Source organism: Phascolarctos cinereus, unplaced genomic scaffold, assembly GCF_003287225.1.
Source record: "Phascolarctos cinereus isolate Bilbo 61053 unplaced genomic scaffold, phaCin_HiC Scaffold_3;HRSCAF=262, whole genome shotgun sequence".
Lineage (NCBI taxonomy): Eukaryota > Metazoa > Chordata > Mammalia > Diprotodontia > Phascolarctidae > Phascolarctos > Phascolarctos cinereus.
In genome coordinates this window covers 190,197,065-190,223,003 of record NW_027555736.1, presented here as the reverse complement: position 1 = coordinate 190,223,003, position 25,939 = coordinate 190,197,065, and the positions used below count along the sequence as shown (strand labels likewise).

At 40.1% G+C, this 25,939-nt stretch overlaps 1 protein-coding gene across 2 annotated transcripts in view; it reads right to left on the bottom strand.

The window, feature by feature from the left end:
* Positions 1-2,141: 2,141 nt before the first annotated feature.
* Positions 2,142-25,939, bottom strand: part of LOC110223730 (sodium/nucleoside cotransporter 2) — a 63,510-nt gene continuing 39,712 nt past the window's right edge. For both annotated transcript variants that reach the window (XM_078151389.1, XM_078151390.1), the window contains 7 exons: positions 25,701-25,831; positions 24,986-25,154; positions 24,402-24,599; positions 23,420-23,501; positions 21,846-21,944; positions 21,498-21,612; positions 2,142-2,344 (listed from right to left, as the gene is read on the bottom strand). In XM_078151389.1, the coding sequence (XP_078007515.1) occupies positions 2,242-2,344; positions 21,498-21,612; positions 21,846-21,944; positions 23,420-23,501; positions 24,402-24,599; positions 24,986-25,154; positions 25,701-25,831 (897 nt within the window). In that variant the 3' untranslated portion in view covers positions 2,142-2,241. The remainder of the gene's footprint in view (positions 2,345-21,497; positions 21,613-21,845; positions 21,945-23,419; positions 23,502-24,401; positions 24,600-24,985; positions 25,155-25,700; positions 25,832-25,939) is intronic.

The window sequence follows — 25,939 nt, the reverse complement described above, 5'->3', positions numbered from 1 at the left end:
CCCCAGCCCCGACCACCACAGCTCACAGACGGAGGGGAGGGGCCGGGCGCTAGGCAGAACCCCCGGACTCCGCCCCACTGTCTTTACGCCCCGCCCTTCCCCTTCATTCCGTCTTCTCCGCGCCCCCCGCCCCGCCCCCCTCTCCTCTCAGCCCGTGCCTCGTCCCTTTTTCCTCCTCTCTTTCCAGGACTGGACTGGGCGGGCACTCAGGACAACTCCGGTCCCTTCTCCTTGTAGAATCAGTTTGTCCAATGGCCATCAGACCCTTCTTATTTCACCAGAGAGAAGTTCCTTGATCTTATCTGGGCGGATGCTTTGGCCATTCCCCCTCCCGCACCTAGACCAGGTTCAGTGGTCTAGACCCTAGACCCTAGATCCTAGACCCTGGACCGCTTCGCCCATCTCTTCGCCGGATGTGCAGTAATTGAATTCAATCGAACAAACACTTATTAAGGTCCGGCTCTGCGCCGTGAAAAACGAACAAACAAGCAAAAGAAATAGTGTCTTGTCCTCGGTGAGCTTTTATTCTACTGCGGATACAACATAAGCACAGATAAATACATTATAAAGCAGTTTTAGGAAGGAGATAGCACTGATAACCTGCTGGAGGAGGAGCCCAGACAATGCTTCAAGAAAGAGCTGGCCCCTGAGCTGAGTGAGCCTGGAAGGAAAGACGAGGATTCTGAGAAGCAGAGTATGGGAGATAGTGGTAGGAGATGGAGTTTCCAGTTTGGGGAACTGCTGGAACATAGGTTCAGTTTGTTTGGAACATAGATTTCATGAATGAGTGGATAATGAAATAAAACTGGAAAGAAGGTGGGGCCAATATTGTGAAGGGCCTTAATTGACATTTACTTGGGGAAATGGGGAATACAGTGGCCTTGAGAATATTTTAAAGGAAACTTCAGCCTTCTCAATAAATATACCTTTCAAACATGACTATGGAAATGCATAAACCCAAAAGACCACAAACCTAAGAGAAGCATTCCTTTCCTTCACTTGCCCCAAATCTCGCATCACTCACACATTAAACCGTATTTCCAGTTTGCACCCAGCTGAACAATTTCCACAATAGCTTCTGGTATTAAGGTTATAACGGTTTGTGTGAAATGCTTTTAGCCCTTCAAACCCAAGCTCATTCTTAGGACAAGCTTTAAGCTGGCACAGGGGGAAAAATTTGTCTGGTCCCACGTGAGTATTCACTTTCATCAGTGAACTGTGAACCAAATTGAAATTTTTAAATTTTACATGATTGTTAAAGACTTTGGTGGGTTAATTGTACAGTAGGAACTGTGAGAAGTGATTCATGTGGACCCCTACTCTATGTCAATCAGTATTAATCAGTTTGATATGATTCCATAGGGATAGTGATTATAAGTTCTTTATATTAGGCCACAGAGCTGTGAACTGCAGATTGGAAATTCACTTGCTTAATCATAGGAAGCTGATTAGAGGCTCTCTATCCTTGTTTTTCTTTGTTCTGGTAATCAAGCCTAGCATGACAGAGGTGACTCAATTACATAGAAAGTCCCCCAACTTATTTTTGTACCTCTGAACCACTCTCTCTTGTCCAACGTGAGCAGGCGACCATCTTATGACCACTTAATCAGTGGAGAAGTCCCATGTTTCACCCAACCCAAGACACTCCCCCCCACTGATATGCCATTTTTGGTTCATACATCATTTTTGGCCCTCAAAGCAAGGCCTGTCAATCAACAAGATTCTGTATTTTGTGTAGCCCCTCTAGAGCGCTGAAATATTAAACCTGGTATCAAACCTTATAAAAATAAGGCCTTGGAGGAAAAGGGCATCTCAGATCATGAGGAAGAGCTGAGGCCCACTTCATTAGAGGGAACTGTTAACTATTTAATAAAGTGCCCTTGTCTCAGAGCTCTGCCTCAGTTTCTTTTATTGTAAGTTGGACAATTTTAAACCCCACACAACCATGTATTAAATCAATCTGGACATTAATAAGGAATTTGAAACCATTTTGTTTTAATTGTAAAATGGGGAGGGGGGGGACTATATCAGAGGCACCAAGCTTATGGATCTGGCCCTTAAGAACTCTCAAGTGTAACCTGAACCTTGTTAAAATGTAATTGGGAAATGTTTAACAAAAGAATTAAAAATATAATACAACATAGATCGTGTAAATTTATTGTTTTCTAAATTCATATACAGTTGCAGGGGTTACCACTGGATTAGATAGTGCTAGATTCTATGAGCTACGATCAAATATTGTTACACAAAGAGGCTGTTTTTGATACAGTTGGTATGGTTGTAGAATCCACAGCAGCTGGCAAGGGTCTCAGCACTAAATTGGCCAGTGTTGTTGAGTGTGATGCTGAAATGGAAAGCCAGAGAAATTTGTCAATTGGTCAGAATTGAGTTTCAATTGAGGAAAAATAAGACAAATATCTGAAAAAGGAATGAAACATTGAACAATCAGAAGCCATCAAGTTGCTCAGTGAAATTTATCATCCCCTTCAAGCCTAGGGCTGAATTTCAAGAAGAGCTTCCTGAATTGGGAGTTAGAGGACCTGAGTTCAAAGCTCACTTCTGATACTCCATGTATAACTTTGGACATGTTGCATATGTTACCTGGGCCTCAGTTTCCTCACTTGTAAAATGATAAAGTTGGACTAGACGAACTCTAGAATCCCTTCTAACTTTAGACTTAGCTTCTTTTCCTGTATTCTCCCCTTCCCTCCAGAGTTACATATGACTAGAGAAAACAGAGCCCTATCTGCTGCTAATTTGGGCCACTGCTCACAGGAAAGTTTTATGACTATGTCACACAGCATGCATTCATTCTTAGAGAATAGGTAGGTGACAGAATCACCATGCATACACACACCATGACCAAGCCATGCCCTCTTTGAGAAGTCATTTCTAGAACAATTGAGTGGAAATAAACTTTGTAACCATAACCTAGAGATCCAGATCCCTGTAATCAGAAGTCTTTCCTGAAAAGGTGCTTTAGGTGTCCTAATGCAGCTTTATAACTTTAGGATGATATGAGCTAAATATAGACATATAAATCATTATAACTGCAGGAAGATTTTTCCCACAAAAGGCCTCCTCCAGTGCTTCATGATGGCACATACCTACACTTACATACTGATAAATATACTTAGATATCTATAATCATACTCACATATAGATATACATTCATATGCATCTATGTAAGACTGTACTATAAATGTTTGTCCTCTGTTTCTCTGAGGGTGGATAACATCTTCCTTCATAGGTCCAAGTCTTTCCATATTTTCTAAGTCCACCAACTCATTGTTTCCTATACCACAGCAATATTCCAACTTTATACTCTCTGGTTATTTAAAATAGTCTAAAACAATATTGATTAATATAACTGACATAGTGTAGTTTCCCTGTTTTTTTTTGATTAAATCTATTTTAGCTTTAATTTTGAGATGATTGCTACCCCTGCTTTTTTCCCCAATAAATTCTATTCCTGATCTTTATTTTATGTTTGTGTATGTCTTATTTCCTATCCCTCCTGACTCCTCTACTTTACTTCTACCTGCTACCTTGCCCTCCTATTCTTTAACCTAACCCCCACCAAAGATCCCTTCCTTGTCCTCTCCCCACTCCCTATTCCCTCAGCCTTTTATTTCTTTCTAAATTTAGAAGATGGTTGTACCCTTCTAGATTTATACATATTGTTCCCTCTTTAACCCATTCCCAACGAGAGCAGGCTTACAGAACTACCTGCCCTCCTCCTCCCTCTAATTCATCTGTATCCATTTTTCCTCTTGTACTTCATTTATGTAAGATAATTACTCAGTTATTATTATGTAAAGGTAATAATAATTACCTTTTCCTAGATGGTTTACTTTTTGATATCACATCATACTCAGCTCTACCTCTATCTTTCTTTTGACCTGCCCAATTACTGATAACAATCTTAAACATATGATTTACATTTCCTCATATAAAAAACAGTCTGTCCTTAAAGAGTCCCTTGTAATTAGTCTTTGATGTTTACCTTACATTTCTCATGGATCTTGTATATCAAATTTTCTATCGATTTCAGGTCTTTTTGCAACAAAATCCTGAAAGTGGCAATTTGTCGAATACTCTTTTTTTTTTTTGTTCAGGATTATGCTTAACTTTGTTGGGTACTATGTTTTCGGCCACAACCTCAGTTCTTTTGCTCTTCTATATATAGTGTTCTGAGACCTCCAGTCTTTTATTGCAGTCTCTGCTAGTTCTTGTGTGATTCTAATTGTAGTTCTGCCATACTTGAATTGTTTTTTTCATGTTGCTCATAATATTTTCTCCTTGAGCCAGAGGTTTCAGTATCTAGCTATGATATTCCTATAGGTTTTCCTCCTAGGATTTCTTTCATGTGGTGATCTGTGGATTTTTTTCTATTTCTACTTTCCTCTCTTGTTCCAACACTTTAAGACAATCTAATTATTTCTTGTATTATTGTATCAAATTCTTTTTTTCATCATAGCTTTTAGGTAGTCTGATTATTCCTGTTTTTTCTTCTTGATCTGTTGTCCAGATCAGTTGTTTTTCTTGTGAGATGTTTCACTTTCTTTTCTATTTTTTCATTCTTTATATTTTGTTTTGTTATTTCTTGGTCTCTCATTTGCTGGCTTCCCCTTCCCCAATTCTAATTTTCTTTTCTTTTTTAAAATTTTTTTATTAATTTATTTTTAGTTTTCAACAATCACTTCCATATGCTTTTGAGTTTTAAATTTTCTCCCCCTGCCTCCTTCCTCCCTCCCCAAGACAATGTGAAATCTGATATAGGCTCTACATATACATTCCTATTAAACATATTTTCACATTAGTCATATTGTAAAGAAAGAATTAGAACCATTAAGAGGAACCACAAGAAGGAGGAAACAAAACAAAACAGAAGAGAAAAAAAAGAGCAAGTAGTATGCTTCGATCTGCATTTTAACTCCATGGTTCTTTCTCTGGATGTGGATAGCATTTTCCATCATGAGATTTTTGGAGAAGTCTTAGATCCTTGCATTGCTGAGAAGGGTTAAGTCTATTAAAGTTATTCATTGCAGAACATGGCTGTTACTGTGTACAACATTCTTCTGGTTCTGTTCAATTCACTCAGCATCAGTTCATTTAAGTTTTTCCAGGTTTTTGTGAAGTCTGCCTGCTCATAAGTTCTTATAGCACAATAGTATTCCATTATATTCATATACCACAACTTGTTCAGCTATTCCCCAATTGATGGGCATCCCCTCAATTTCCAATTCTTTGCCACCACAAAAAGAGCTGCTATGAATATTTTTGTACATGTGGGTCCTTTTCCCATTTTTTGATCTCTTTGGATATAGCCCTAGAAGTGCTATTGCTGGTCAAAGGGTATGCACATTTTTATAGCCCTTTGGCATAGTTCCAAATTGTTCTCCAAAATGGTTGGATCATTTCACAACTCACCAACAATGCATTAGTGTTCCAATTTTCCCACATCTTCTCCAACGTTTATAATTTTTCTGTTTTGTCATGTTGGCCGATCTGATGGGTGAGATGTGATACCTCAGGGTCGTTTTGATGTGCATTTCTCTAATCAATAATGATTTAGAGCATTTTTTCATATGACTATAGATGGCTTTAATTTCTTCATCTGAGAACTGTCTGTTCATATCCTTTGACCATTTATCAATTGGGAATGGCTTGTATTCTTATAAATTTGTCTTAATTCTCTATATATTTTAGAAATGAGGCCTTATCAGAGAGACTGGTTGTAAAAATTTTTCCCAATTTTCTTTCCTTCTAATCTTAGTTGCATTGCTTTGTGCAAAAACTTTTCAATTTAATGTAATCAAAATTATCCATTTTGCTTTTCATAATGTATCTCCTGGTCATGAATTCTTCTGTTCTCCATAGATCTGATAGGTAAACTATTCCTTGTTCTCCCAGTTTACTTATAGTATCAGCCTTTATATCTAAATCATGAACCCATTTTGACTTTATTTTGGTATATGGTGTGAGATTTGGGTCTATGCCTAGTTTCTGCCATACTCTTTTCCAGTTTTCCCAGCAGTTTTTTTCAAAGAGTTCTTATCCCAGAAGCTGGGGTCTTTGGGTTTATCAAATAATAGATTACTATAGTCATTGACTACTGTGTCTTGCATATTTAACCTATTCCACTGATCCATCTATTTCTTAGCCAGTACCAAGCAGTTTTTGATGATTTTAAGATCTGGAATTGCTAGGCCACCTTCCCCTGCATTTCTTTTCATTAGTTCCCTTGATATTCTGGACCTTTTGTTCTTCCAAATGAATCTTGTTATTATTTTTTCTAACTCTATAAAATAATTTTTGGTAGTTTGATTGGTATGGCACTGAATAAGTAAATTAGCTTAGGTAGGATTGTCATTTTTATTATATTAGCTGGCCTACCCATGAGCAACTGATGTTTTTCCAATTATTTAGATCTGATTTTATTTGTGTGAAAAGTGTTTTGTAATTGTGTTCATAGAGTTCCTGGGTTTGTTTCAGAGGTAGACTCCTAAATATTTTATAATGTCTACAGTAAGTTTAAATGGATTTCTCTTTCTATCTCTTGCTGTGGTTTGTGGTAATATATAGAAATGCATGATTTATGTGGGTTTATTTTATAGCCTGCAACTTTGCTAAAGTTGTTTATTATTTCAAGTAGTTTTTTACTTGATTCTCTAGGATTCTCTAAGTATATCATCATGTCATCTGCAAAGAGTGATAGCTTTGTTTCTTCTTTGCCTATTCTAATGCCTTCAATTTCTTTTTCTTCTCTTATTGCTAAAGCTAAATTTCCAGTACAATATTGAATAACAGTGGTGATAATGGACATCCTTGTTTCACCCCGATCTTATTGGAAATGCTTCTAGCTGTCCCCATTACATATAATGCTTGCTGAAGGTTTTAGTAGATGCTATTTATTTTAAGGAAGACTCCATTTATACCTATCTCTAGTGTTTTTAATAGGAATGGGTGTTGTATTTTGTCAAAAGCTTTTTCTGCATCTATTGAGATGATCATGTGGTTTCTGTTGGTTTTGTTGTTGATATGCTCAATATGCTGATAGTTTTCCTAATATTGAACCAACCCTGCATTCCTGGTATAAATCCTACCTGGTCATAGTGTATTATTCTTGTGATAAGTTGCTGTAATCTATTGCTAATATTTTTTAAAATTTTTGCATCTATATTCATTAGAGAAATTGGTCTATAATTTTCTTTCTCTATTTTGACTCTTCCTGGTTTAGGTATCACACCATATTTGTATCATAAAAAGAATTTGGTTAAGACTCCTTCTTTGCCTATTTTCCCAAATAGTCTACACAGTATTGGAATTAGCTGTTCTTTGAATGTTTGATAGAATTCACTTGTAAATCCATCTGGCCTTGGAGATTTTTTCCTAGGGAGTTCATCAATGGCTTGTTGAATTTCTTTTTCTGAAATAGGAGTGTTTAAGTATTTTATTTCCTCTTCTGTTAATGTAGGCAATTTATATTTTTGTAAATATGTATCCATTTCACCGATTGTCAAATTTATTGGCATATAGTTGGGAAAATAGTTCCTAATTATTGTTTTAATTTCCTCTTCATTGGTGGTGGATTCACCCTTTTCATTTTTGATACTGGCAATTTGGTTTTCCTCTTTCTTTTTTAAATTAAATTAACCAAACATTTATCTATTTTATTAGTTTTTTTTCATAAAACCAGCTCTTAATTGTATTTATTAGTTCAATAGTTTCTTATTTCAATTTTATTGAGGTCTACCATATCTAACTTTTCTAAAATTCTGTTCACCTCCTTAACTTCTTTCTTGTTTATATTGTGGTTAGATTTATCTAGTTCAGAGAGGGGGAGGTTGAGGTCTCCCATTAGTATAGTTTTACTACCTATTTCTTCCTGTAATTCCTTGAACTTCTCCTCTAAGAATCTGGATGCTAAACCACTTGGTGCATATATGTTAGTAATGATATTACTTCATTGTCTATGGTGCCTTTTAGCAGGATGTAGTTTCCTTCCTTATCTGTTTTAATAATATCTATTTTTGCTTTTGCTTTGTCTGATATCAGGATTGCTACCCCTGCTTTTTTTTACTTCAGCTGAAGCATAAATATTCTGCTCCAGCCTTTTACTTTCACCCTGTGTGTGTTCCTCTGTTTCAGATGTGTTTCCTGTAGACAACATATTGTAGGATTATGGTTTTTAATCCATTCAGCTATCCACTTTTATGGGACAGTTCATCCCATTGACATTCACAGTTATGATTACCATCTGTGTCTTTCTCTCCATTCTATTTCCTCCTTGTTTATGCTTTTCTTTCTCCTTTTTCCCTTGTCTACCTCACTAGTGTTTTGCTTTTGACCACTGCCTCCCTCAGTCCCACCTCACTCAGTCCTCCCTCCTTTCTATTAGCCCCCACCCTTTCCTTCCCTTTTCCCCTTACTACTTCTTCCCTCCCTTCTATCCCCTCTCCCTTTTCCTTGCCCTTTTCCCTCCTACTGCCTACAGGGCAAGTTAGATTTCTATACCTAACTGATTATGTTAGTCCTTCCTTGAGCCAAATCAGATGAGAGTAAGGTTCAAACAATGCTCATCTCCCTCCCTTCTTTCCCTCTTCTGTAATATATTTTTGTGCCTTTTCCTGTAATATAATTTACCCTTGTCTGCCTCCTACTTTCCTTTTCTTCCAGTACAATCTCTTAATTAGATCCAATTAGTCCATTTACTTAGATCCATTTGACCCCCTTAATTAGATTTTTTTTATCATTACATCAAAGTCAACTTATACCTACCCCCTCTGTCTATGTATACCCCCTTAAAATGGTGTAAGAACAATACAGTTCTCAAGAGTTACAAGTGTCATCTTCCCTTGTAGGGATGTAAACAGTTTGCCCTTATTAATAACAGGTGGTTGGTTTTTTTCTGTCCTGTTTACTTTTTTTATGTCTCTCTTGAGTCTTATATTTGAAGATCAAATTTTCTGTTGAGCTCTGGTCTTTTTATCAGAAAGGTTTGGAGGTCCCCTATTTTGTTGAATGTACATCTCCTCCCCTGAAAGATTATGCTCATTTTTGCTGAGTAGTTGATCCTTGGTTGTAATCCAAGCTCCTTTGCCTTATGGAATATCATATTCCATGCCCTACAATCTTTTAATGTAGAAGCTGCAAGGTCCTGAGTAATCCTGACTGTGGTTCCATGATATTTAAATTGTTTCTTCCTGGCTGCTTGCAGTATTTTCTCTTTGACCTGGTAATTTTGGAATTTGGCTCTAATATTCCTTGGCGTTTTCAATTTGGGATCTCTTTCAGGAGGTCACTGATGGATTCTTTCTATGGCTATTTTACCCTCTGTTCTAGGACCTTAGGGTGGTTTTCCTTGATTTACTGAAAGATGCTGTCCAGGCTCTTTTTTTCATCGTAGTTTTCAGGTAGATCAATAATTTTTAAGTTGTCTCTCCTGGATCTATTTTCCAGGTCAGTTGTTTTACCAATGAAGTATTTTATGTTTTCATCTATTTTTTCATTCTTTTGTTTCTGTTTGACTGATTCTTGCTCTCTCATAGAGTCATTAGCTTCCACTTGCCCTGTTCTAATTTTTAACAAATTATTTTCTTCTATTAGATTTTGTACCTCCTTTTCCATTTGGCCCATTTTGTTTTAAAGGAGTTCTCCTCAGTGAGTTTTTGTGCTTCCTTTTCCATTTGCTCAATTCTGCTTTTTAAGGAGCTGTTTTCTTTAGTGTACTTTTTTTCCAGTTGGCCAATTGTATTTTTTAAGGACTTGTTTTCTACATTTAATTTTTGTCCTTTCTTTTCCAAGCTATTGACTCTGTCTTGCATACTTCTCATTTCTTTTCCCAATGTTTCTTCTACCTCTCTTATTTGGCTTTTAAAATCCTTCTTGAGCTCTTCCAAGAAGGCTTTTTGGGCTTCAGACCAGTTCATATTCCCTTTTGAGGCTTCGGATATGGGTTTGTTGACAATGTTATCTGTCCACTTCAGAATTTCTGCTTTGATCTTCACTGAACCCATAAAAAGAATCGATGGTCATTGTATGTTTCTTTTTGCTTATGGTGTTTGCTTATTTCTTGGCCTTTAAAAAAATTGAGCTCTCCTACTGGGGAGAAGGGGGCACTGACCCAGCTTCTTGTGCTGGGAGCCTGGGGCCTGGTCACTGGCTTTGTGTGCTGGAGCTTCAGATGCTGGCAGTTGGAGGCTGTAGGGTTCTGGCAGCTTACCTGGTGTTGGGATAGAATCAGCAACACTGGAGCTCTAGGGGTAAGGGTAAGGAGTGTGGCCCCAGGAGGATGCCTGCTCACCCAGGCCTTTTCCTCCTTTCTTTGGCTCCTTGCAGATGAATGTTTTGCTGCTGCAGGATGTTTCTCTGCCTGGAGATTTTCCTCTTGGAGTTGTGCTTCCCAGAGTTTTGCTGAGGCACCATGAGACTTAGCTGCCAGAGTATGAGGTGGCACGTGGTGGTTTTCTGAGATGGTTTCCACTGGTTCCCTTGCTAATATTGAGGCGCTTGGGGGTCCTGGTGTTGGGGCTTGCCTGTTTCACCACCTGGGGTTCAGGATCTCTCCCTGGTATGCTGACATGGGGCTTTCCACTAGCTAGCTGGGACATCTGCCATTCTGTACTGCTCCCTCTCCCCCAGAGCAATACAGGCCTTTCCTGTTAATCTCCCAAGCTTCCTGGACTACAGGACTGCTGCACCCTATCTTTCTGCTGGTTCAGTTGTTCCAGGATTTTTCCTGGGGTGATATTTTCTGGTCTTTCAGAGTTTAATAAGGGAGGGTGAGAGCAACTTATTTCTTACTCTGCCATCTTGGCTCCTGGAAATGGAACTACCCCCAATTCTAATTTTCAAGGAGTCATTTTCTTCCTTAAGATACTGAATCTCCTTTTCTATATGGTTGACTTTCTTTTCATAATCTTCTTGTTTTTCTCAAATCGTTATTTTTTAAAAAATTATTTTCCCTCAATCTCTCTCATTTGTTTTTGTTTTGTTTTGTTTTTGGTGAGGCAATTGGGGTTAAGTGACTTGCCTAGGGTCACACAGCTAGTAAGTTTCAAGTATCTGAGGCTGGATTTGAACTCAGGTCCTCCTGACTCCAAGGCTGGAGCTCTATCTACTGTGCCACCTAGCTGCCCCTCTCATTTGGTTTTTGAAGTCTTAAGTTCTTCTATAAATTCTTTTTGGGTAGGTGACATTTTGACATTACTCTTTGGGGGTAGGAGAGCCTTTTTTTTCCTTTTTTTTGCTTCAATATATTCCTCTAAAGATGAACCCTGGTCTTCTCTATTCCCACAGTAACTTTCTATGATTGGGTTCTTTCTCCTTTGCTGGTCATTTTAAAAATTTATATCATCCTGTATTGTAATCACCTCCAGTCCTGGGGTATGGAGGATGGTGTCTCTGGCCTCAAACCCTCCTTCACTTGTCACCTCTGGCTTGGAACTGAAACTAAGAACTCTGCCCTCCTGTAAGTGCTCACAGCCAGTAGCATCCCCACCCCACTACTTCTGCACTCACCAGGCATGTGCTGGTTCCTTTTTGCCCACAGCCACCTCTCAGCAGCACAGTTAGGCCTGGCATCCCTTATTAACAGAGGTTCTCTCAATTTTCCCCTGCATAGAACCCACTGTCCAGGAGGTAAAAATTCCTGTGGATGGGGCAGAGATTACCTCCTAACTGATCTAGTCCCAGGGCTCACTATTTACTGTTCAGGGAAACTAGCCTGGCGATATTTATACTTCACAGGGACCTTTGTCCTAGGAGGAACACTGTTATGCCCCTACTCTTCTTTATTTTTACCCATTCTATGTTTGCCCTGAGGCACTATTTTGTCTTATTTGTGGGGGAAATCTGAAGAGCTTGGAATTTTCTGACCTACTTCTCCATCTTCCCAGGATCCTCTCTGATTCCAAAGTTCTTAAGAGAACCCTTGAGAGTGTCCTTGTATGGCTTCTTCTGACCTCCATGTGAGCACTTGCTTTATGTGAGGTCCTCATAAAATAGCCTTTTAAGCAAACACATTCAGGCTATGGGGCCAGCCAATCAGAGTTGCACTCTCTACAGTAGAGTTTGAATGCTTGGCAGTTCAGCTTAAGAAAGGACCTCAGTGTCTAGTACCATATCTTGCCAGGTTATCTTCAGAATCTTCCTAAGACAATTCAAATGGAAGTGATTCAGTTTCCTAGCATGGCACAAGTCAACTGTTTAGGTTTCACAGGTATACAACAACAAAGTCAATGCAAAGGCTCTATAGACCTTCAGTTTGGTAGGCAGTCTAATACTTCTTCTCTCCTACACTTTCCTTTGGAGCCTGCCAAACACTGAACTAGCTCTGGCAATGTGTGTGTCAACTTCATCATCTGGGCAGACATCCCTAGAAAGTATACTGCCAAAGTAAGAGAACTTATCCATAGCATTCAAGATTTGAATTTGCTGTAACCAATGGTTCTGCTCATGAATGGTGCAGTGATGACTGGTAGAGCACCTGTGTTTTCTTGGTGTTAACTGTTGGGCCAAAATTAGCACAAGCAGCAGAGAATGGATCCATACTCTGTTGCATCTCAGCTTCCAGTATACAATCATCTGCATACAAAAAGTCACACACAAACTCTCCCTCCACTTTAGTCTTGGCTTATCACCTTTTCAAGCTAAATAATTTACCATCAATGCAGTAGCTGATCTTGATGCTATTTTTTTTGGTTTTTTAATTTTTTTTTTCCTTGATGCTAGACAACATTGCTGAAAACATCATACTAAGAAGCATGGGAGCCAAGATGACAAAACAAGAAAATGATAAATGTTGGAGAAGATGTGGGAAAATTGGAACACTAATGCATTGTTGGTGGAGTTGTAAAATGATCCAACCATTTTAGAGAGCAATTTGGAACTATGTCCAAAGGGCTATAAAAATGTGCATACCCTTTGACCCAGCAATACCACTTCTAGGGCTATATCCCAGAGAGATCATACAAATGGGAAAAGGACCTACATGTACAAAAATATTCATAGCAGCTCTTTTTGTGGTGGCAAAGAATTAGAAATTGAGAAGATGCCCATCCATTGGGGAATGGCTGAACAAGTTGTGGTATATGAACATAATGGAACACTATTGTGCTATAAGAAATGATGAACAGGCTGACTTCAGAAAAACCTGGAAGGACTTGTATGGTCTGATGCTAAGTGAAGTGAGCAGAACCAAGAAAATATTGTACACAATAACAGCCAGGTTGTGCAATGACTAATATTAATACACTTAACACTTCCCAGCAATACAAGGATCTAAGACATCTCCAAAGGCATCGTGATGGAAAATGCTTTACACATCCAAAGAAAAAACCATGGAGTTTGAATGCAGATCGAAGCATACTATTTGCTTTTTTTTTTCTTCTTCTGAGTTTTGTTTTCTCTTTCTGGTGGTTCCTCCTACTAATTCTAATTCTTACAACATGACTAATGTGAAAATATGTTTAATAGGAATGTATATGTATAGACTATATCAGATTGTGTGCCATCTTGGGGAGGGTGGTGGGGAGGAAGGGGGAGAAAAATTTTAAACTAAAAAGCTTATGGAGGGGGGCGGAGCCAAGATGGCAGAGTGAAAGCAGTGACTTGCTTGAACTCTCCCCCAAACCCCTCCAAATACCTATAAAAAATAGCTCTAAAAAAATTCTAAAGCAGCAGAACCCACAAAAAGACAGAGTGAAACAAATTTCCAGCCCAAGACAACCTGGATGGTTGATCAGAAAGGTATATCATGCTGGGCTGGGAGATGAGTGCAGTTTGGTGTGGGTACGCAGGCCGCAAATGAACCTGGAGCAGGCCTCAGAGAACTGAATCACTGGCAGCTGTGGTGGTTTCAAGACCTCTCAACCCACAAACACCAAAGACAACTTAGAAGGTCAATGGGAAAAGTCTGTTTCTGTAGTGAGAGAGAAGCTAGGTCTCAGCCCCAGTTCCCAGGAATGGCCCCAGGGTGCTGGCTGCTTTCTGAGCTTCTGGCCCACAGACTGAGGGGGAATAGGGTGTCTGATCAGAGGGGGACTGCAGGGATCTCTTTGCCAGTGCTGAGGCAGGAATCTCTTGCTTTGCCCTTGCTTGGATCTGGGTCACAGTTCTGGGTTGCGGTCCTGGGGAGAGGAGGAGTACTGGTGTAGTGGAGCTTGTAGTGGTGGTGAAGAGAAAATCCTCCTCACAGTTCCAAGACAGAAAAGACTCCTTGTGATCACTCATAGACCAGAACACAGGCCAGGAAAGGAGTAAACACCTCCCTTGATCATACCACCTTGGAAGAACTGAAAACTTACAGGTCCTTAGAAGTATCTCTGAAAACAGCTGCACAAACCCCTGAAGCTTGGGACAGTACATTCTCCACATTGGAAGCAGACCTCTACCTTAATAAAGAGTTTATAACTCAAGTAATTGGCTGGGATCATGAGCAAACCTTGCAAGAAGTGTCAGACCATAGAATCTTTTTTTGGTAACAAGAAGATCAAAACATACAACCAGAAGAAGACAACAAAGTCAAAGCTCCTACATCCAAAGCCTCCAAAAAAAAATATGAATCAGTCCCAGGCCATGGAAGAGCTCAAAAAGGAGTTTGAGAAACAAATAAGAAAAGTAGAGGAAAAACTGAGAAATGAGAGTGATGCAAGAAAATCATGAAAAACAAGTCAACAGCTTGCTAAAGGAGACCCCCCCAAAAAAATACTGAAAAAAATAACACCTTAAAAAATAGCCTAACCCAAATGGCAAAAGAGGTCCAAAAAGCCAATGAGGAGAAGAATGCCCTAAAAAGCAAAATTGGCCAAATGGAAAAGGAAGTCCAAAAGATTACTGAAGAAAATACTTCCTTAAAAATTAGAATAGAGCAATTGGAAGCTAGTGACTTTGAGAAATCAAGACACTGTAAAACAAATCCAAAAGAATGAAAAAATAGAAAACAATGTGAAATATCTCATTGGAAAAACAACTGACCTGGAAAATAGATCCAGGAGAGATAATTTAAAAATTATTGGACTATCTGAAAGCCATGATCAAAAAAAGAGCCTAGACATCATCTTTCAAGAAATTATCAAGGAAAACTGCCCTGATATTTTAGAACCAGAGGGCAAAATAGAAATTGAAAGAATCCACCAATCTCCTCCTGAAAGAGATCCCCAAAGGAAAACTCCTAGGAATATTGTAGCCAAATTCCAGAGTTCCCAGGTCAAGAAGAAAATATTGCAAACAGCCAGAAAGAAACAATTCAAGTATTGTGGAAACACAATCAGGATAACACAGGATTTAGCAGCTTCTACATTAAGGGACCAGAGGGCATGGAATATGACATTCTGGAGGGCAAAGGAGCTAGGATTACAACCAAGAATCACCTACCCAGCAAAACTGAGTATAATCCTTCAGGGGAAAATGGTATTCAGTGAAATAGAGGACTTTTAAGCATTCTTGATGAAAAGACCAGAGCCGAATAGAAAATTTGACTTTCAAATACAAGACTCAAGTGAAACATGAAGAGGTAAACAGGAAACAGAAATCATAAGAGACTTATTAAGATTGAACTGTTTACATTCCTACATGGAAAGATGATATGAGACCTTTGTCATTATTAGGGTAGTTGGAGGGAAAAAATTACATGTATGTGTATATACATATATATATATATATATATATATATATATACAGAGAGAGAGAGAGAGAGAGAGAGATAGACAGACAGACAGACAGACAGACAGACAGACAGATGGCACAGGGTGAGTTGAAGATGAAGGAGTTATATATGGAGAATAAAATTAAGGAGTGAGAGAGAATTATACTGGGAGAAGGAGAAAGGGAGAGGTAGAATGGGGTAAATTATCTCACAAAAAAAACAGGAAAGAAAAAGCTCTCACAGTGGAGGGGAAACAGGGGAAGGTGAGAGGGAATGAGTGAATCTTATTCTCATAAAATTTGGCTTAAGGAGGGAATAATACATATACTCAATTGGGTATGGAAATCTGTCTTTACCCTACAGGAAAATAGGGGGAGAAGGGGACAAGAGAACAAGGGAATGATAGAGAGGAGGGCAGATTGGGAAAGGGAGTAATCAGAAGCAAACAATTCTGAGGAGGGACAGAGTCAAAAGAGAGGCTGGAATAAATGAGCGTGGTGGGATAGGATTAAGGGAAATAGAGTTAGTTTTTCACAACATGACTACTATGGAAGTGTTTTACATAACTGCACATGTATAACCTATATTGATTTGCTTGCCTTTTCAATGAGGGTGGGTGGGGAGGGAGGAAGAGAGAAAATTTGGAACCCAAAGTTTTAAAAACACATGTTTAAAAAAAAAGTTTTCACATGCAACTGGGAAATAAGAAATACAGGAAATGGGGTACAGAAGTCTGTCCTGTCCTACAGGAAAATAGAAAGGGGAGGGGATAAGGGGGGAGGAGAGATAGAAGAGAGGGCAGACTAGGGGGAGGGCTATTCAGAATGCATACCATCTTGGGGTGGGGGGAGGGGCAAGATGGGGGTGAAAATTTGGAACTCAAAATCTTGTGGAAGTAAATGTTGAAAACTAAAAAGAAAGAAAGAAAGAAGGACAAATAGAGAAAGACAAATTAAAAAAAGTAAAAGAAATAGACTATCCCCCCTCCAAAAAAAAGCTTATGGAAGTGATTGTTGATAAATCAAAATAAATCAATTTTTAAAAAAAGCATGGGAGCAAGCACACAGCCCTGCTTTCCTCCATTGGTGACTGAGAACGCACAAGAGCACTGTTCATCATCCAGAACCCTGGCAAACATGCTATCATGAAATTGATGTACAATACTAAAGAACTTCTCCAGTCAACCAATTTTGCCATGATCTTCTACAAGCCCTCACAACTGACACTATCAAATGCTTTGGTCAGATCAACAAATGTTGTACACAGACCTCCGTTCTGCAACTGGCATTTCTCCTGAAGTTGTTAGGCAGCAGCAAACACCATATCAACGATTCCTCAGGCTTTTCTGAAGCCACACTGGCTCTTGGGTAGATAACCATCTTCCAGGTGAAGGATCATCTTAATAAGGAGGACTCTGGCAAGAGCCTTGCCTGCGATGCCTAAGAGAGACTCCCCTGTGATTGTCACAGAACAACCTATTTCCTTTACCTTTGTAGAGATGGACAATGGAGTTATCCTTGAATTCCTTTCCCCTAATCTGCCCTCCCTTCTATCTCCCCCCCTTCTCTTTTCCCCTTCCTCTTCTATTTTCCTGTAGGACAGGACAGATTTCTTTCTTTTTTTTTTTAATAGGTTGTACACGTGTAGCTATGCAAAACACTTCCATAATAGTCACGTTGTGAAAAACTAACTATATTTCCCTTAATCCTATCCTGTCCCCCTGTTTATTCTATTCTCTTTCGACCCTGTCCCTCCTCAGAAGTGTTTGCTTCTGATTACTCCCTTTCCCAATCTGCCCTCCTCTCTATCATTCCCTTGTTCTCTTGTCCCCTTCTCCCCTATTTTCCTGTAGGGTAAGATAGCTTTCCATACTCAATTGAGGTGTGTATGTTATTCCCTCCTTAAGCCAAATCCTATGAGAATAAGTAAGATTCACTCATTCCCTCTCGCCTTCCCCCACTTCCCCTCCACTGTAAAAGCCTTTTTCTTGCCTCTTTTATGTGAGATAATTTACCCCATTCTACCTCTCCCTTTCTCCTTCTCCCAGTATAATCCTCTCTCACCACTTAATTTTATTCTCCAGATATCACCCATTCATCTTCAACTCACCCTGTGCCCTCTATCTATCTATATACATACATATAATTTTTTCCCCTCTAACTACCCTAATACTGGCAAAGGTGTCATGAGTTACAAATATCATCTTTCCATGCAGAAATGTAAACAGTTCAACCTTAATAAAGTCTCTTATGATTTCTCTTTCCTGTTTACCTCTTCATGTTTCACTTGAGTCTTGTATTTGAAAGTCAGATTTTCTATTCGGCTCTGGTCTTTTCATCAAGAATGCTTAAAAGTCCTCTGTTTCACTGAATATCCATTTTTCCCCCTGAAGGATTATACTCAGTTTTGCTGGGTAAGTGATTCTTGGTTGTAATCCTAGCTCCTTTGCCCTCCAGAATGTCATATTCCATGCCCTCTGGTCCCTTAATGTAGAAGCTGCTAAATCCTGTGTTATCCTGATTGTGTTTCCACAATACTTGAATTGTTTCTTTCTGGCTGTTTGCAATATTTTCTTCTTGACCTGGGAACTCTGGAATTTGGCTACAATATTCCTAGGAGTTTTCCTTTGGGGATCTCTTTCAGGAGGAGATTGGTGTATTCTTTCAATTTCTATTTTGCCCTCTGGTTCTAAAGTATCAGGGCAGTTTTCCTTGAAAATTTCTTGAAAGATGATGTCTAGGCTCTTTTTTTGATCATGGTTTTCAGATAGTCCAGTAATTTTAAAATTATCTCTCCTGGATCTATTTTCCAGGTCAGTTGTTTTTCCAATGAGGTATTTCACATTGTTTTCTATTTTTTTCATTCTTTTGGCTTTGTTTTACAGTATCTTGATTTCTCATGAAGTCACTAGCTTCCAATTGCTCTATCCTAATTTTTAAGGAAGTATTTTCTTCAGTAATCTTTTGGACTTCCTTTTACATTTGGCCAATTTTTCTTTTTAAGGCCTTCTTCTTCTCATTGGCTTTTTGGACTTCTTTTGCCATTTGGGTTAGGCTATTTTTTAAGGTGCTATTTTATTCAGTATTTTTTGGGTCTCTTTTAGCAAGCTGTTGATTTGTTTTTCATGATTTTCTTGCATCACTCTCATTTCTCAGTTTTTCCTCTACTTTTCTTATTTGTTTCTCAAACTCCTTTTTGAGCTCTTCCATGGCCTGGGACTGATTCATATTTTTTTTTTTTTGGAGGCTTTGGATGTAGGAGCTTTGACTTTGTTGTCTTCTTCTGGTTGTATGTTTTGATCTTCTCTGTTACCAAAAAAAGATTCTATGGTCTGACACTTCTTGCAAGGTTTGCTCATGATCCCAGCCAATTTCTTGAGTTTTAAACTCTTTGTTAAGGTAGGAGTCTGCTTCCAATGTGGAGAATGTACTGTCCCAAGCTTCAGGGGTTTTGTGCAGCTGTTTTCAGAGATACTTCTAAGGACCTGTAAGTTTTCAGTTCTTCCAAGGTGGTATGATCAAGGGCGAGGTGTTTACTCCTTTTCTGGCCTGTGTTCTGGTCTATGAGTGACCACAAGGAGTCTTTTCTGTCTTGGAACTGTGAGGAGGATTTTCTCTTCACCACCACTACAAGCTCCACTACACCAGTACTCTCCTCTCCCAGACCGCAACCCAGAACTGTGACCCAGATCCAAGCAAGGGCAAAGCAAGAGATTCCTGCCTCAGCACTGGCAAAGAGATCTTTGCAATCCCCCTCTGATCAGCCAACTGATTCTCCCTCAGTCTGTGGGCCAGAAGCTCGGGAGGAAGCTACAACCCCAGGCCACACTCAGGGACTGAGGCTGGGACCAAGCCTCTCTCTCTCACCGCAGTCACAGACTTTTCCCACTGACCTTCTAAGTTGTCTTTGGCGGTTGTGAGTTGAGAGGTCTGGAAGCCACCACAGCTGCCTAAGATTCAGTCCTCTGAGACCTGCTCCAGGTTCACTGACGCCTGGTCTTTGCCTGCGTGCCCACACCAGACTGTGTTCTTCTTCCTGCCCCGCGCAATATACTTTTCCAATCCACCATCCAGGTTTTCTTGGGCTAGAAATTTGTTTCTGTCTTTTTGTGGGTTCTGCTGCTTTAGAATTTGTTCAGAGCCATTTTTTACAGGTACTTGGAGGGGTTTGGGGGAGAGTTCAGGCAAGTCACTGCTTTTACCCCTCACACCACTAGTCTTCCTGAATACCTGTACATCCCTTTTTTGTTCACAGAGGTAGTAAATGACGGACCCAGAATTTGAACCCAGGTCCTGGGTACTGGGACAGTAAGCAAAGAAGATATATGGAGCTAAGTAGAGGCCAAAAGTATCAGCAACATCCACTGGGGAAAACAAACAAGTAAAAAAGCACAAAAAGAACTTTGCCCTGCAGAGGTTTTGTGAGCCCTTTTTAACTTCATGACAATCTAAGGAAATGGAACCTTCACAAAGTGATTCCATTGAAAATAAAACCTTTCTCCATGATACTTCCGTGTGTTTAGTCCCCACTGAAAGAGAATGTATTCAGAGATGGGTGAGGGTCTGTGAGTATTCCTGGGTACACATCTGTGTTTTGCACATGTCTTTGACAGGGCTGATGAAGCTTCCTAGTTTAAAGTTCTTAGCTGGCTAATAAATCTTTGAAAAATGGGATTCTGGGACCATCACTTATTTGTCCTGTTTTCTCTGGCCTCCCATATCTAATAGCTTGTTGGACACAACAATCCGTTTTCCCCTTGGGTGACGAAGGAAGATCAGGCTTCAGGAGTAGCGTAAATCAGTAAGGCACAAGGAACCTGTGCCTTGTTCTAGTTCCAAATTGCTCCCAGGATGGGGGCTCTAGGTAAAATGTCAATAGAGGCTTAGGGGAGCAAAAAAAAGAACAAGGGAAAAACACTTCATTTGGGTGGTGTACATCAGTGAGAACATAGTTTAGCTCAAAACAAAGCCACCTACCTATTTTTACTTTTGGAGTGATCTTTATGACATAGGGATTCTTAATCTTAGTTGTGTCGTGGACATTGTAACACTGTAGCAGCCTTGGAAACCTATCCCCTTTCTTGGAATAATATTTTTAAATGCGTAAAATTCAACACACAGGAATACAAAGGAAACCAATTACATTGAAATCATTATAAAAATATTTTTAAAAGTAGAAGTTCACAGAGCCCAGGTTAAGAAATTTTGCTTTTCCCGGATTGCCATAACAAACTATGATAATATCTAAGATTAGCAGTCTATCTAGCTTAGAAATCTGCCTTTGGCAATTGTAGAAGGCATTTTGGTGAAAGCCCATCATAGGACTCAAGAACAAACTTCCATTAATATCTCAGTATAGATTTCACCTTTTAAACCTAACCTATTTTCATATATTTTCAGTCTTACTACTCCTTGAGATGAATGAATTACATAAATTTAATATAATACTTTTATGTATCCTAAAACTACCTCCTTCAAGCTTCTTGAAATATCCCTTTTTTTATGGGAGGAGAGGTGGGTGAACTTGACTTTATGATCTTCAACCATGATGTCCCCCTTCCCCTCACCTTTACCACTTGTGACCAAAAAGGCAAGCTCTGCCATGCTTTTCCTTTTATCTACCTATCCACAATTGCAACCAATTCCTTCTTATATTCTCTTGCTGCGTAAGAACAGGTTCTAACCTTTCCATTTCACATGGTATATGTAGCACTCAGATTGTGTAAATTGTTTCCATGGTTAGTACCTCCCCCTTAGGTTAGTACCTGACCCCTGACCAATTCTTCCGCCATAAAGAGATCCCTTTGAGGGGATGCAGAAGGAGCCAGGAATCACAGAGTCCTCACCTCTGGAAGAGTTCTCTGCAGCACACGTAGATTTCATAGCTAGGACTGGTGAAATTTGTTGTGTCCAGGAAAGACGCACAGTTGGCCTCAGCCCCCCTGGGAACATAGAGGATTCCTAGATGGAGATAAAAATATCAGACATGAAGCAGGCCCTAAACACAATCCTGAGGTTTCTCTGTCCTTTGGAGTGTGAACTCAGAAACCTTGGATTTTTCTTTATCCTACAGGATTGGGTTACCTTCTCTCTATCCAGATGCTTGGATAATTAGATAGAATCAATCACTATTCTGGACATGTCCTGCTCCAAACCAAAAAGGAGCCATAAGGAAAGTTGACAGAGGCACCTACCTGCCACACAGGCATTGACCAGGGATACACAGGCCCCTGTCAAGAGGGCCCTTGTTACCAGCTTGGCAAAGTCACTCTTCCGTTTGGGTGCCATCGAAGCTGCAGGTAACGAGAGAGGAAAGAACTTAGTATTCCAGAAAATCAAGCTTACTGTGAGCCCCCACTGACAATAATACAGAAGAATAAAACATATGCATCAAAACCATCTTTACCCCCTGCCACCCTCACCATTAAAAGGCCAGATACAAAAGTGGCCCAGGGTGGTTCCATGAGTTGCTATGTATCTGCTCTAAGTGATTACTGGTCTGGAGACCTCCAGGAATGCGAGATGTATCCAGTGCAAAAGTTTTCAGGCAAGATTGGCTGGCCTAGTTAATTCCAGGGCCAGCCTATACCAAGACCAAGTCTTAGCAATGGTACCTTAATTGTTCCAACATACCAAGGGTCCTATGGATCAAATATGATTTGGGGTTGCTCCAGATTGGAGCAAATACCCTGGACCTTTCCCAGTCAGAATTTCCAAGGCTTGGCCAGAGTCAGATTAACCTCTGGAGAGAGAGGAAGAAGGCCCCATTCATTCAGTCTGGCCATAATGTATTTGTCTTCCTCTCACAGGCTTTCTCACATTCAATCAATAACGAGCTTTCAGAATTAGTGCAATGCAGAGGAGTACTGAGCAGGAGGGGGGTGGGGAGAAGATGCATTGAAAAGAAATGATGCAATCTCTAATGAACACAACTCAATGAGCAGCCAAATCAATAAAGCTAATGATTTTGTCCCTGAAAATAAATGAGGTAAAAATGGATAGGCAGTTTTCCTTCTATGTGCCTCTGACACAGATTCTCTGTAAATTTGTGCTCAGATAGGGGTAGCCAAGGCTGAAATCTAAATACAGAAAGCACTTCAGCTGTCAGATGACAAATAAAGCATGCAAATTTGCATGCAATTAGCATTTTACTCATTAAGTGTCAAAGATATAAATGTCACTATAATACTTTTCATCATAAATCAGAATTCATTATCAGGCGGATCTGTCTTAGACCTAATCTAGCTAAAGGAAAATGGTTACTCAAGAATAGGGGAAGGGCGAATTGGGGAGGGGTGGTGAATCTCTTCTAATTTAAAAGCATCTCATCCACCACATGATGGTGAATCTAGGCTAAAGAGTCAAACTCAAATAGAAATGGGGGCTATTAATCCTTATACAAGGGTTTCTGCAAGCAGCATATTGACTTAATTTTTAAAACATAGTATCATCTACATTTTATGGCATTTTATTTATTTTGTTAAATATTTCCCAGTTACATTTTAATCTGGTTTAGGCTGTATGTGACTTGTGACTCCATGTTGGACATCTCTGAGGATAAACATTAATCTCCCCAGCCCATTTTTCTCTCCACTTAATTAACTGCTGCCCTGGTATTTCCAGTTGGGTGGGTCTATCCTAGCAACAATTTCTCTGCCTAGGTGCACCTCACTTTGTGGTATCAGGGCTGCAAATTACAAGGCTTTCAGTGTCTTGCTGAAGCCTTGGTTATAGCTTTCAAGAGACACAAGGATTTCCTGTAACTCACTTAAGCCTCCTAATGTGATTCCCATCGAACTGAGATTAGCAAATCCACACAGTGAAAAAGTTGTGATGATTTCTGCTCTCACCTGGAAGAAAAAAAACTTTAGACACATGTATACACACACACACACATACATATATACGTATATACGTGTATGTGTGTGTGTGTGTGTGTGTGTGTGTGTATACATGTATAATTTTTGTGTGTATACCAACACAGATGCAGGCCATCTAGCTGTGTATGAATATATGTATGTACATATATATTGTATGTATATATGGTATATATAAGCTGCCTCTATACATATATACATACACATATGTGTGTGTTTATGGACTAGTGGATAGAGTATTAGGCCTAGAGTCAGGTAGACTTGAGTTCACATCCAGTCTTAGACACTTATTAGTTGTGTGACCCTGGGCAAGTCACTTAACCTTCGCTTGCCTTAGTTTCCTCATTTGTAAAATGAGGGTATTAACAGTACCTAACTTGTCATGAGAATCAAATGAGATAGTATTTGTAAAGCACAGTACCTGCCACATAGTAGGTGCTACATAAATGTTAACAATACATATATACATAGATACACTTACTAAAGACGTTTTGAGAGAGAGAGAGAGATCATCAAATTACAAATCAAGGAAACTCAAAGAGTTAATTTAAGACTCTAAGTGAAGAATGAGTGAGACGATCAGAACATCAGAAAACTATCCCTCTGAACAGTCAACCACTCTATCAAGATCCAGTGTTAGACTGGAGAGAAAAAATGATAAAATACCAAGGAGAAACAACTCAGACCTCAAGGAAGTTCAAGGGCCTAAGACAGAAGGCTGCTACTGGATTTGCCTTGCTGGGCTCATCCTAGGAACCTGGAAGTGGGACCTGGAACCTGCTCCAGCATTTTCCATGGCAGTTTCCTTCTGCACATGAGTAGCCATGGCTGAGACCCTATAGTGTTCCATATTTCTCTGTATGTACCACTTACAGAAATCCACTGTTTCTCACCCCCGACCCACTCCTCAATCCCAGAGAGACGCTTGTTCTTGTACTGAGACAACTGTTCATAGGCCACAAACTCATTCAGGAAGAACTTGATCCCCAGCATCTCAGCAACCATTGGACAGTCTGCCCAGTCCACACCCATCATGAAAACAATGGGCCGTAGGACGTAGGAACAGATAACCTGAGACAGAGAGAGAGAAAGAGAGAGAGGGAGAGAGAGAGAATGAGAATTTGAGTCTCTCCAGGCAAGGCCAGGTAAGCACATCTATCCCAGGGGCAACTAGGCGGCACAGTGCATAGAGCACTGGCCCTCGAGTCAGGAGGACCTGAGTCAAAATCTGACCTCAGACACTTACTAGCTGTGTGACCCTGGGTGAGTCACTTAACCCCAGTTGCCTCCAAAAGAAAGAAAGAACATCTATCCCTTGTAGCCAGGGCTTAGTCTCTCCCGTCCTTCCAGTTTTCTCTTTATTTTATATAGGATCAAGGGAACAGGCACAGTACTGGTACCAACCTGACCCCATCCCAGGGAAATGGACTGTGATGGGCCAAAGTGACATACGTTACCTGGAAGCTGAGTCCCTCTATGTTCACCATCTCCCCCAGCCAGGAAAGGATAGCGTTGATAAAGGCTAACACGGCCAAGAAGGCAATGAGGTTGGCAGCAATGTTAGCAATGAGTCCTACAGAGTCTGCAGCACCACTGCTGGCGGCTTCTAGAATGTTCTTCTGATCTCTGCGATTGTCATCAAAGAGAACAGGTAAAAAGGAACGAGGGGCTGTAGTCGTCCCAGTGTTGGCAACCCTCTGTGTGTGTGTGTGTGTGTGTGTGTGTGTTGGGGGAAGGGTCCCACTCAGAGGAGCCAGCTTGGAATTTTTCTTGTGACTCCACATCCTTTACCCTGCTAAGGATAAGAGTGTCCTCTGTTCTTGCAATGGGAAAGGGATAGAGAGCTAGCTCCATGGGGGGTGGGGCACTTAGAACCCTCCTTGGCGAAACTGACTCTGAACCAGTATCAAAAATAAGCGTTACCAAACCAATCAATCAATCAACAAATATCTATTAAGCACCTGCTCTGTGATGCTAAGCTACAGAGACAACAGGCCAGAGGATGTGCCATCGTTAGGAAAGGAAACTGGGATGAGGAAGGAGAGTGTAGACTCTTCTCACCACGGCACAGCAGCTAGATGAGACATGGAACCTGATTCTACTGCTCTCTCCTGCCTCTGTATGTGGCCCTTAGCCCACACTCTCCCAAGTAATGTGGTCCACTGGACTCACCCACGGGGCAGTTTTACTCCTTCCTTGTTTTGGAACTTGGATTCTTCCACTTCTGGGTAAACCAGCTTGGACAGAGCAAGAGCGCAAGGAGCAGCCATCACAGAAGCAGACACCAAGGATGCGGGATCAATCTGAAAGGTCAGATCTCAAGGTCAGTGTGTGGTCAGAACCCGAGACAGCTTGCCAACTGGTGCCAAGGATTGCCCTGAGTGCCAGGGTATTCTGTTATCTACAAATAA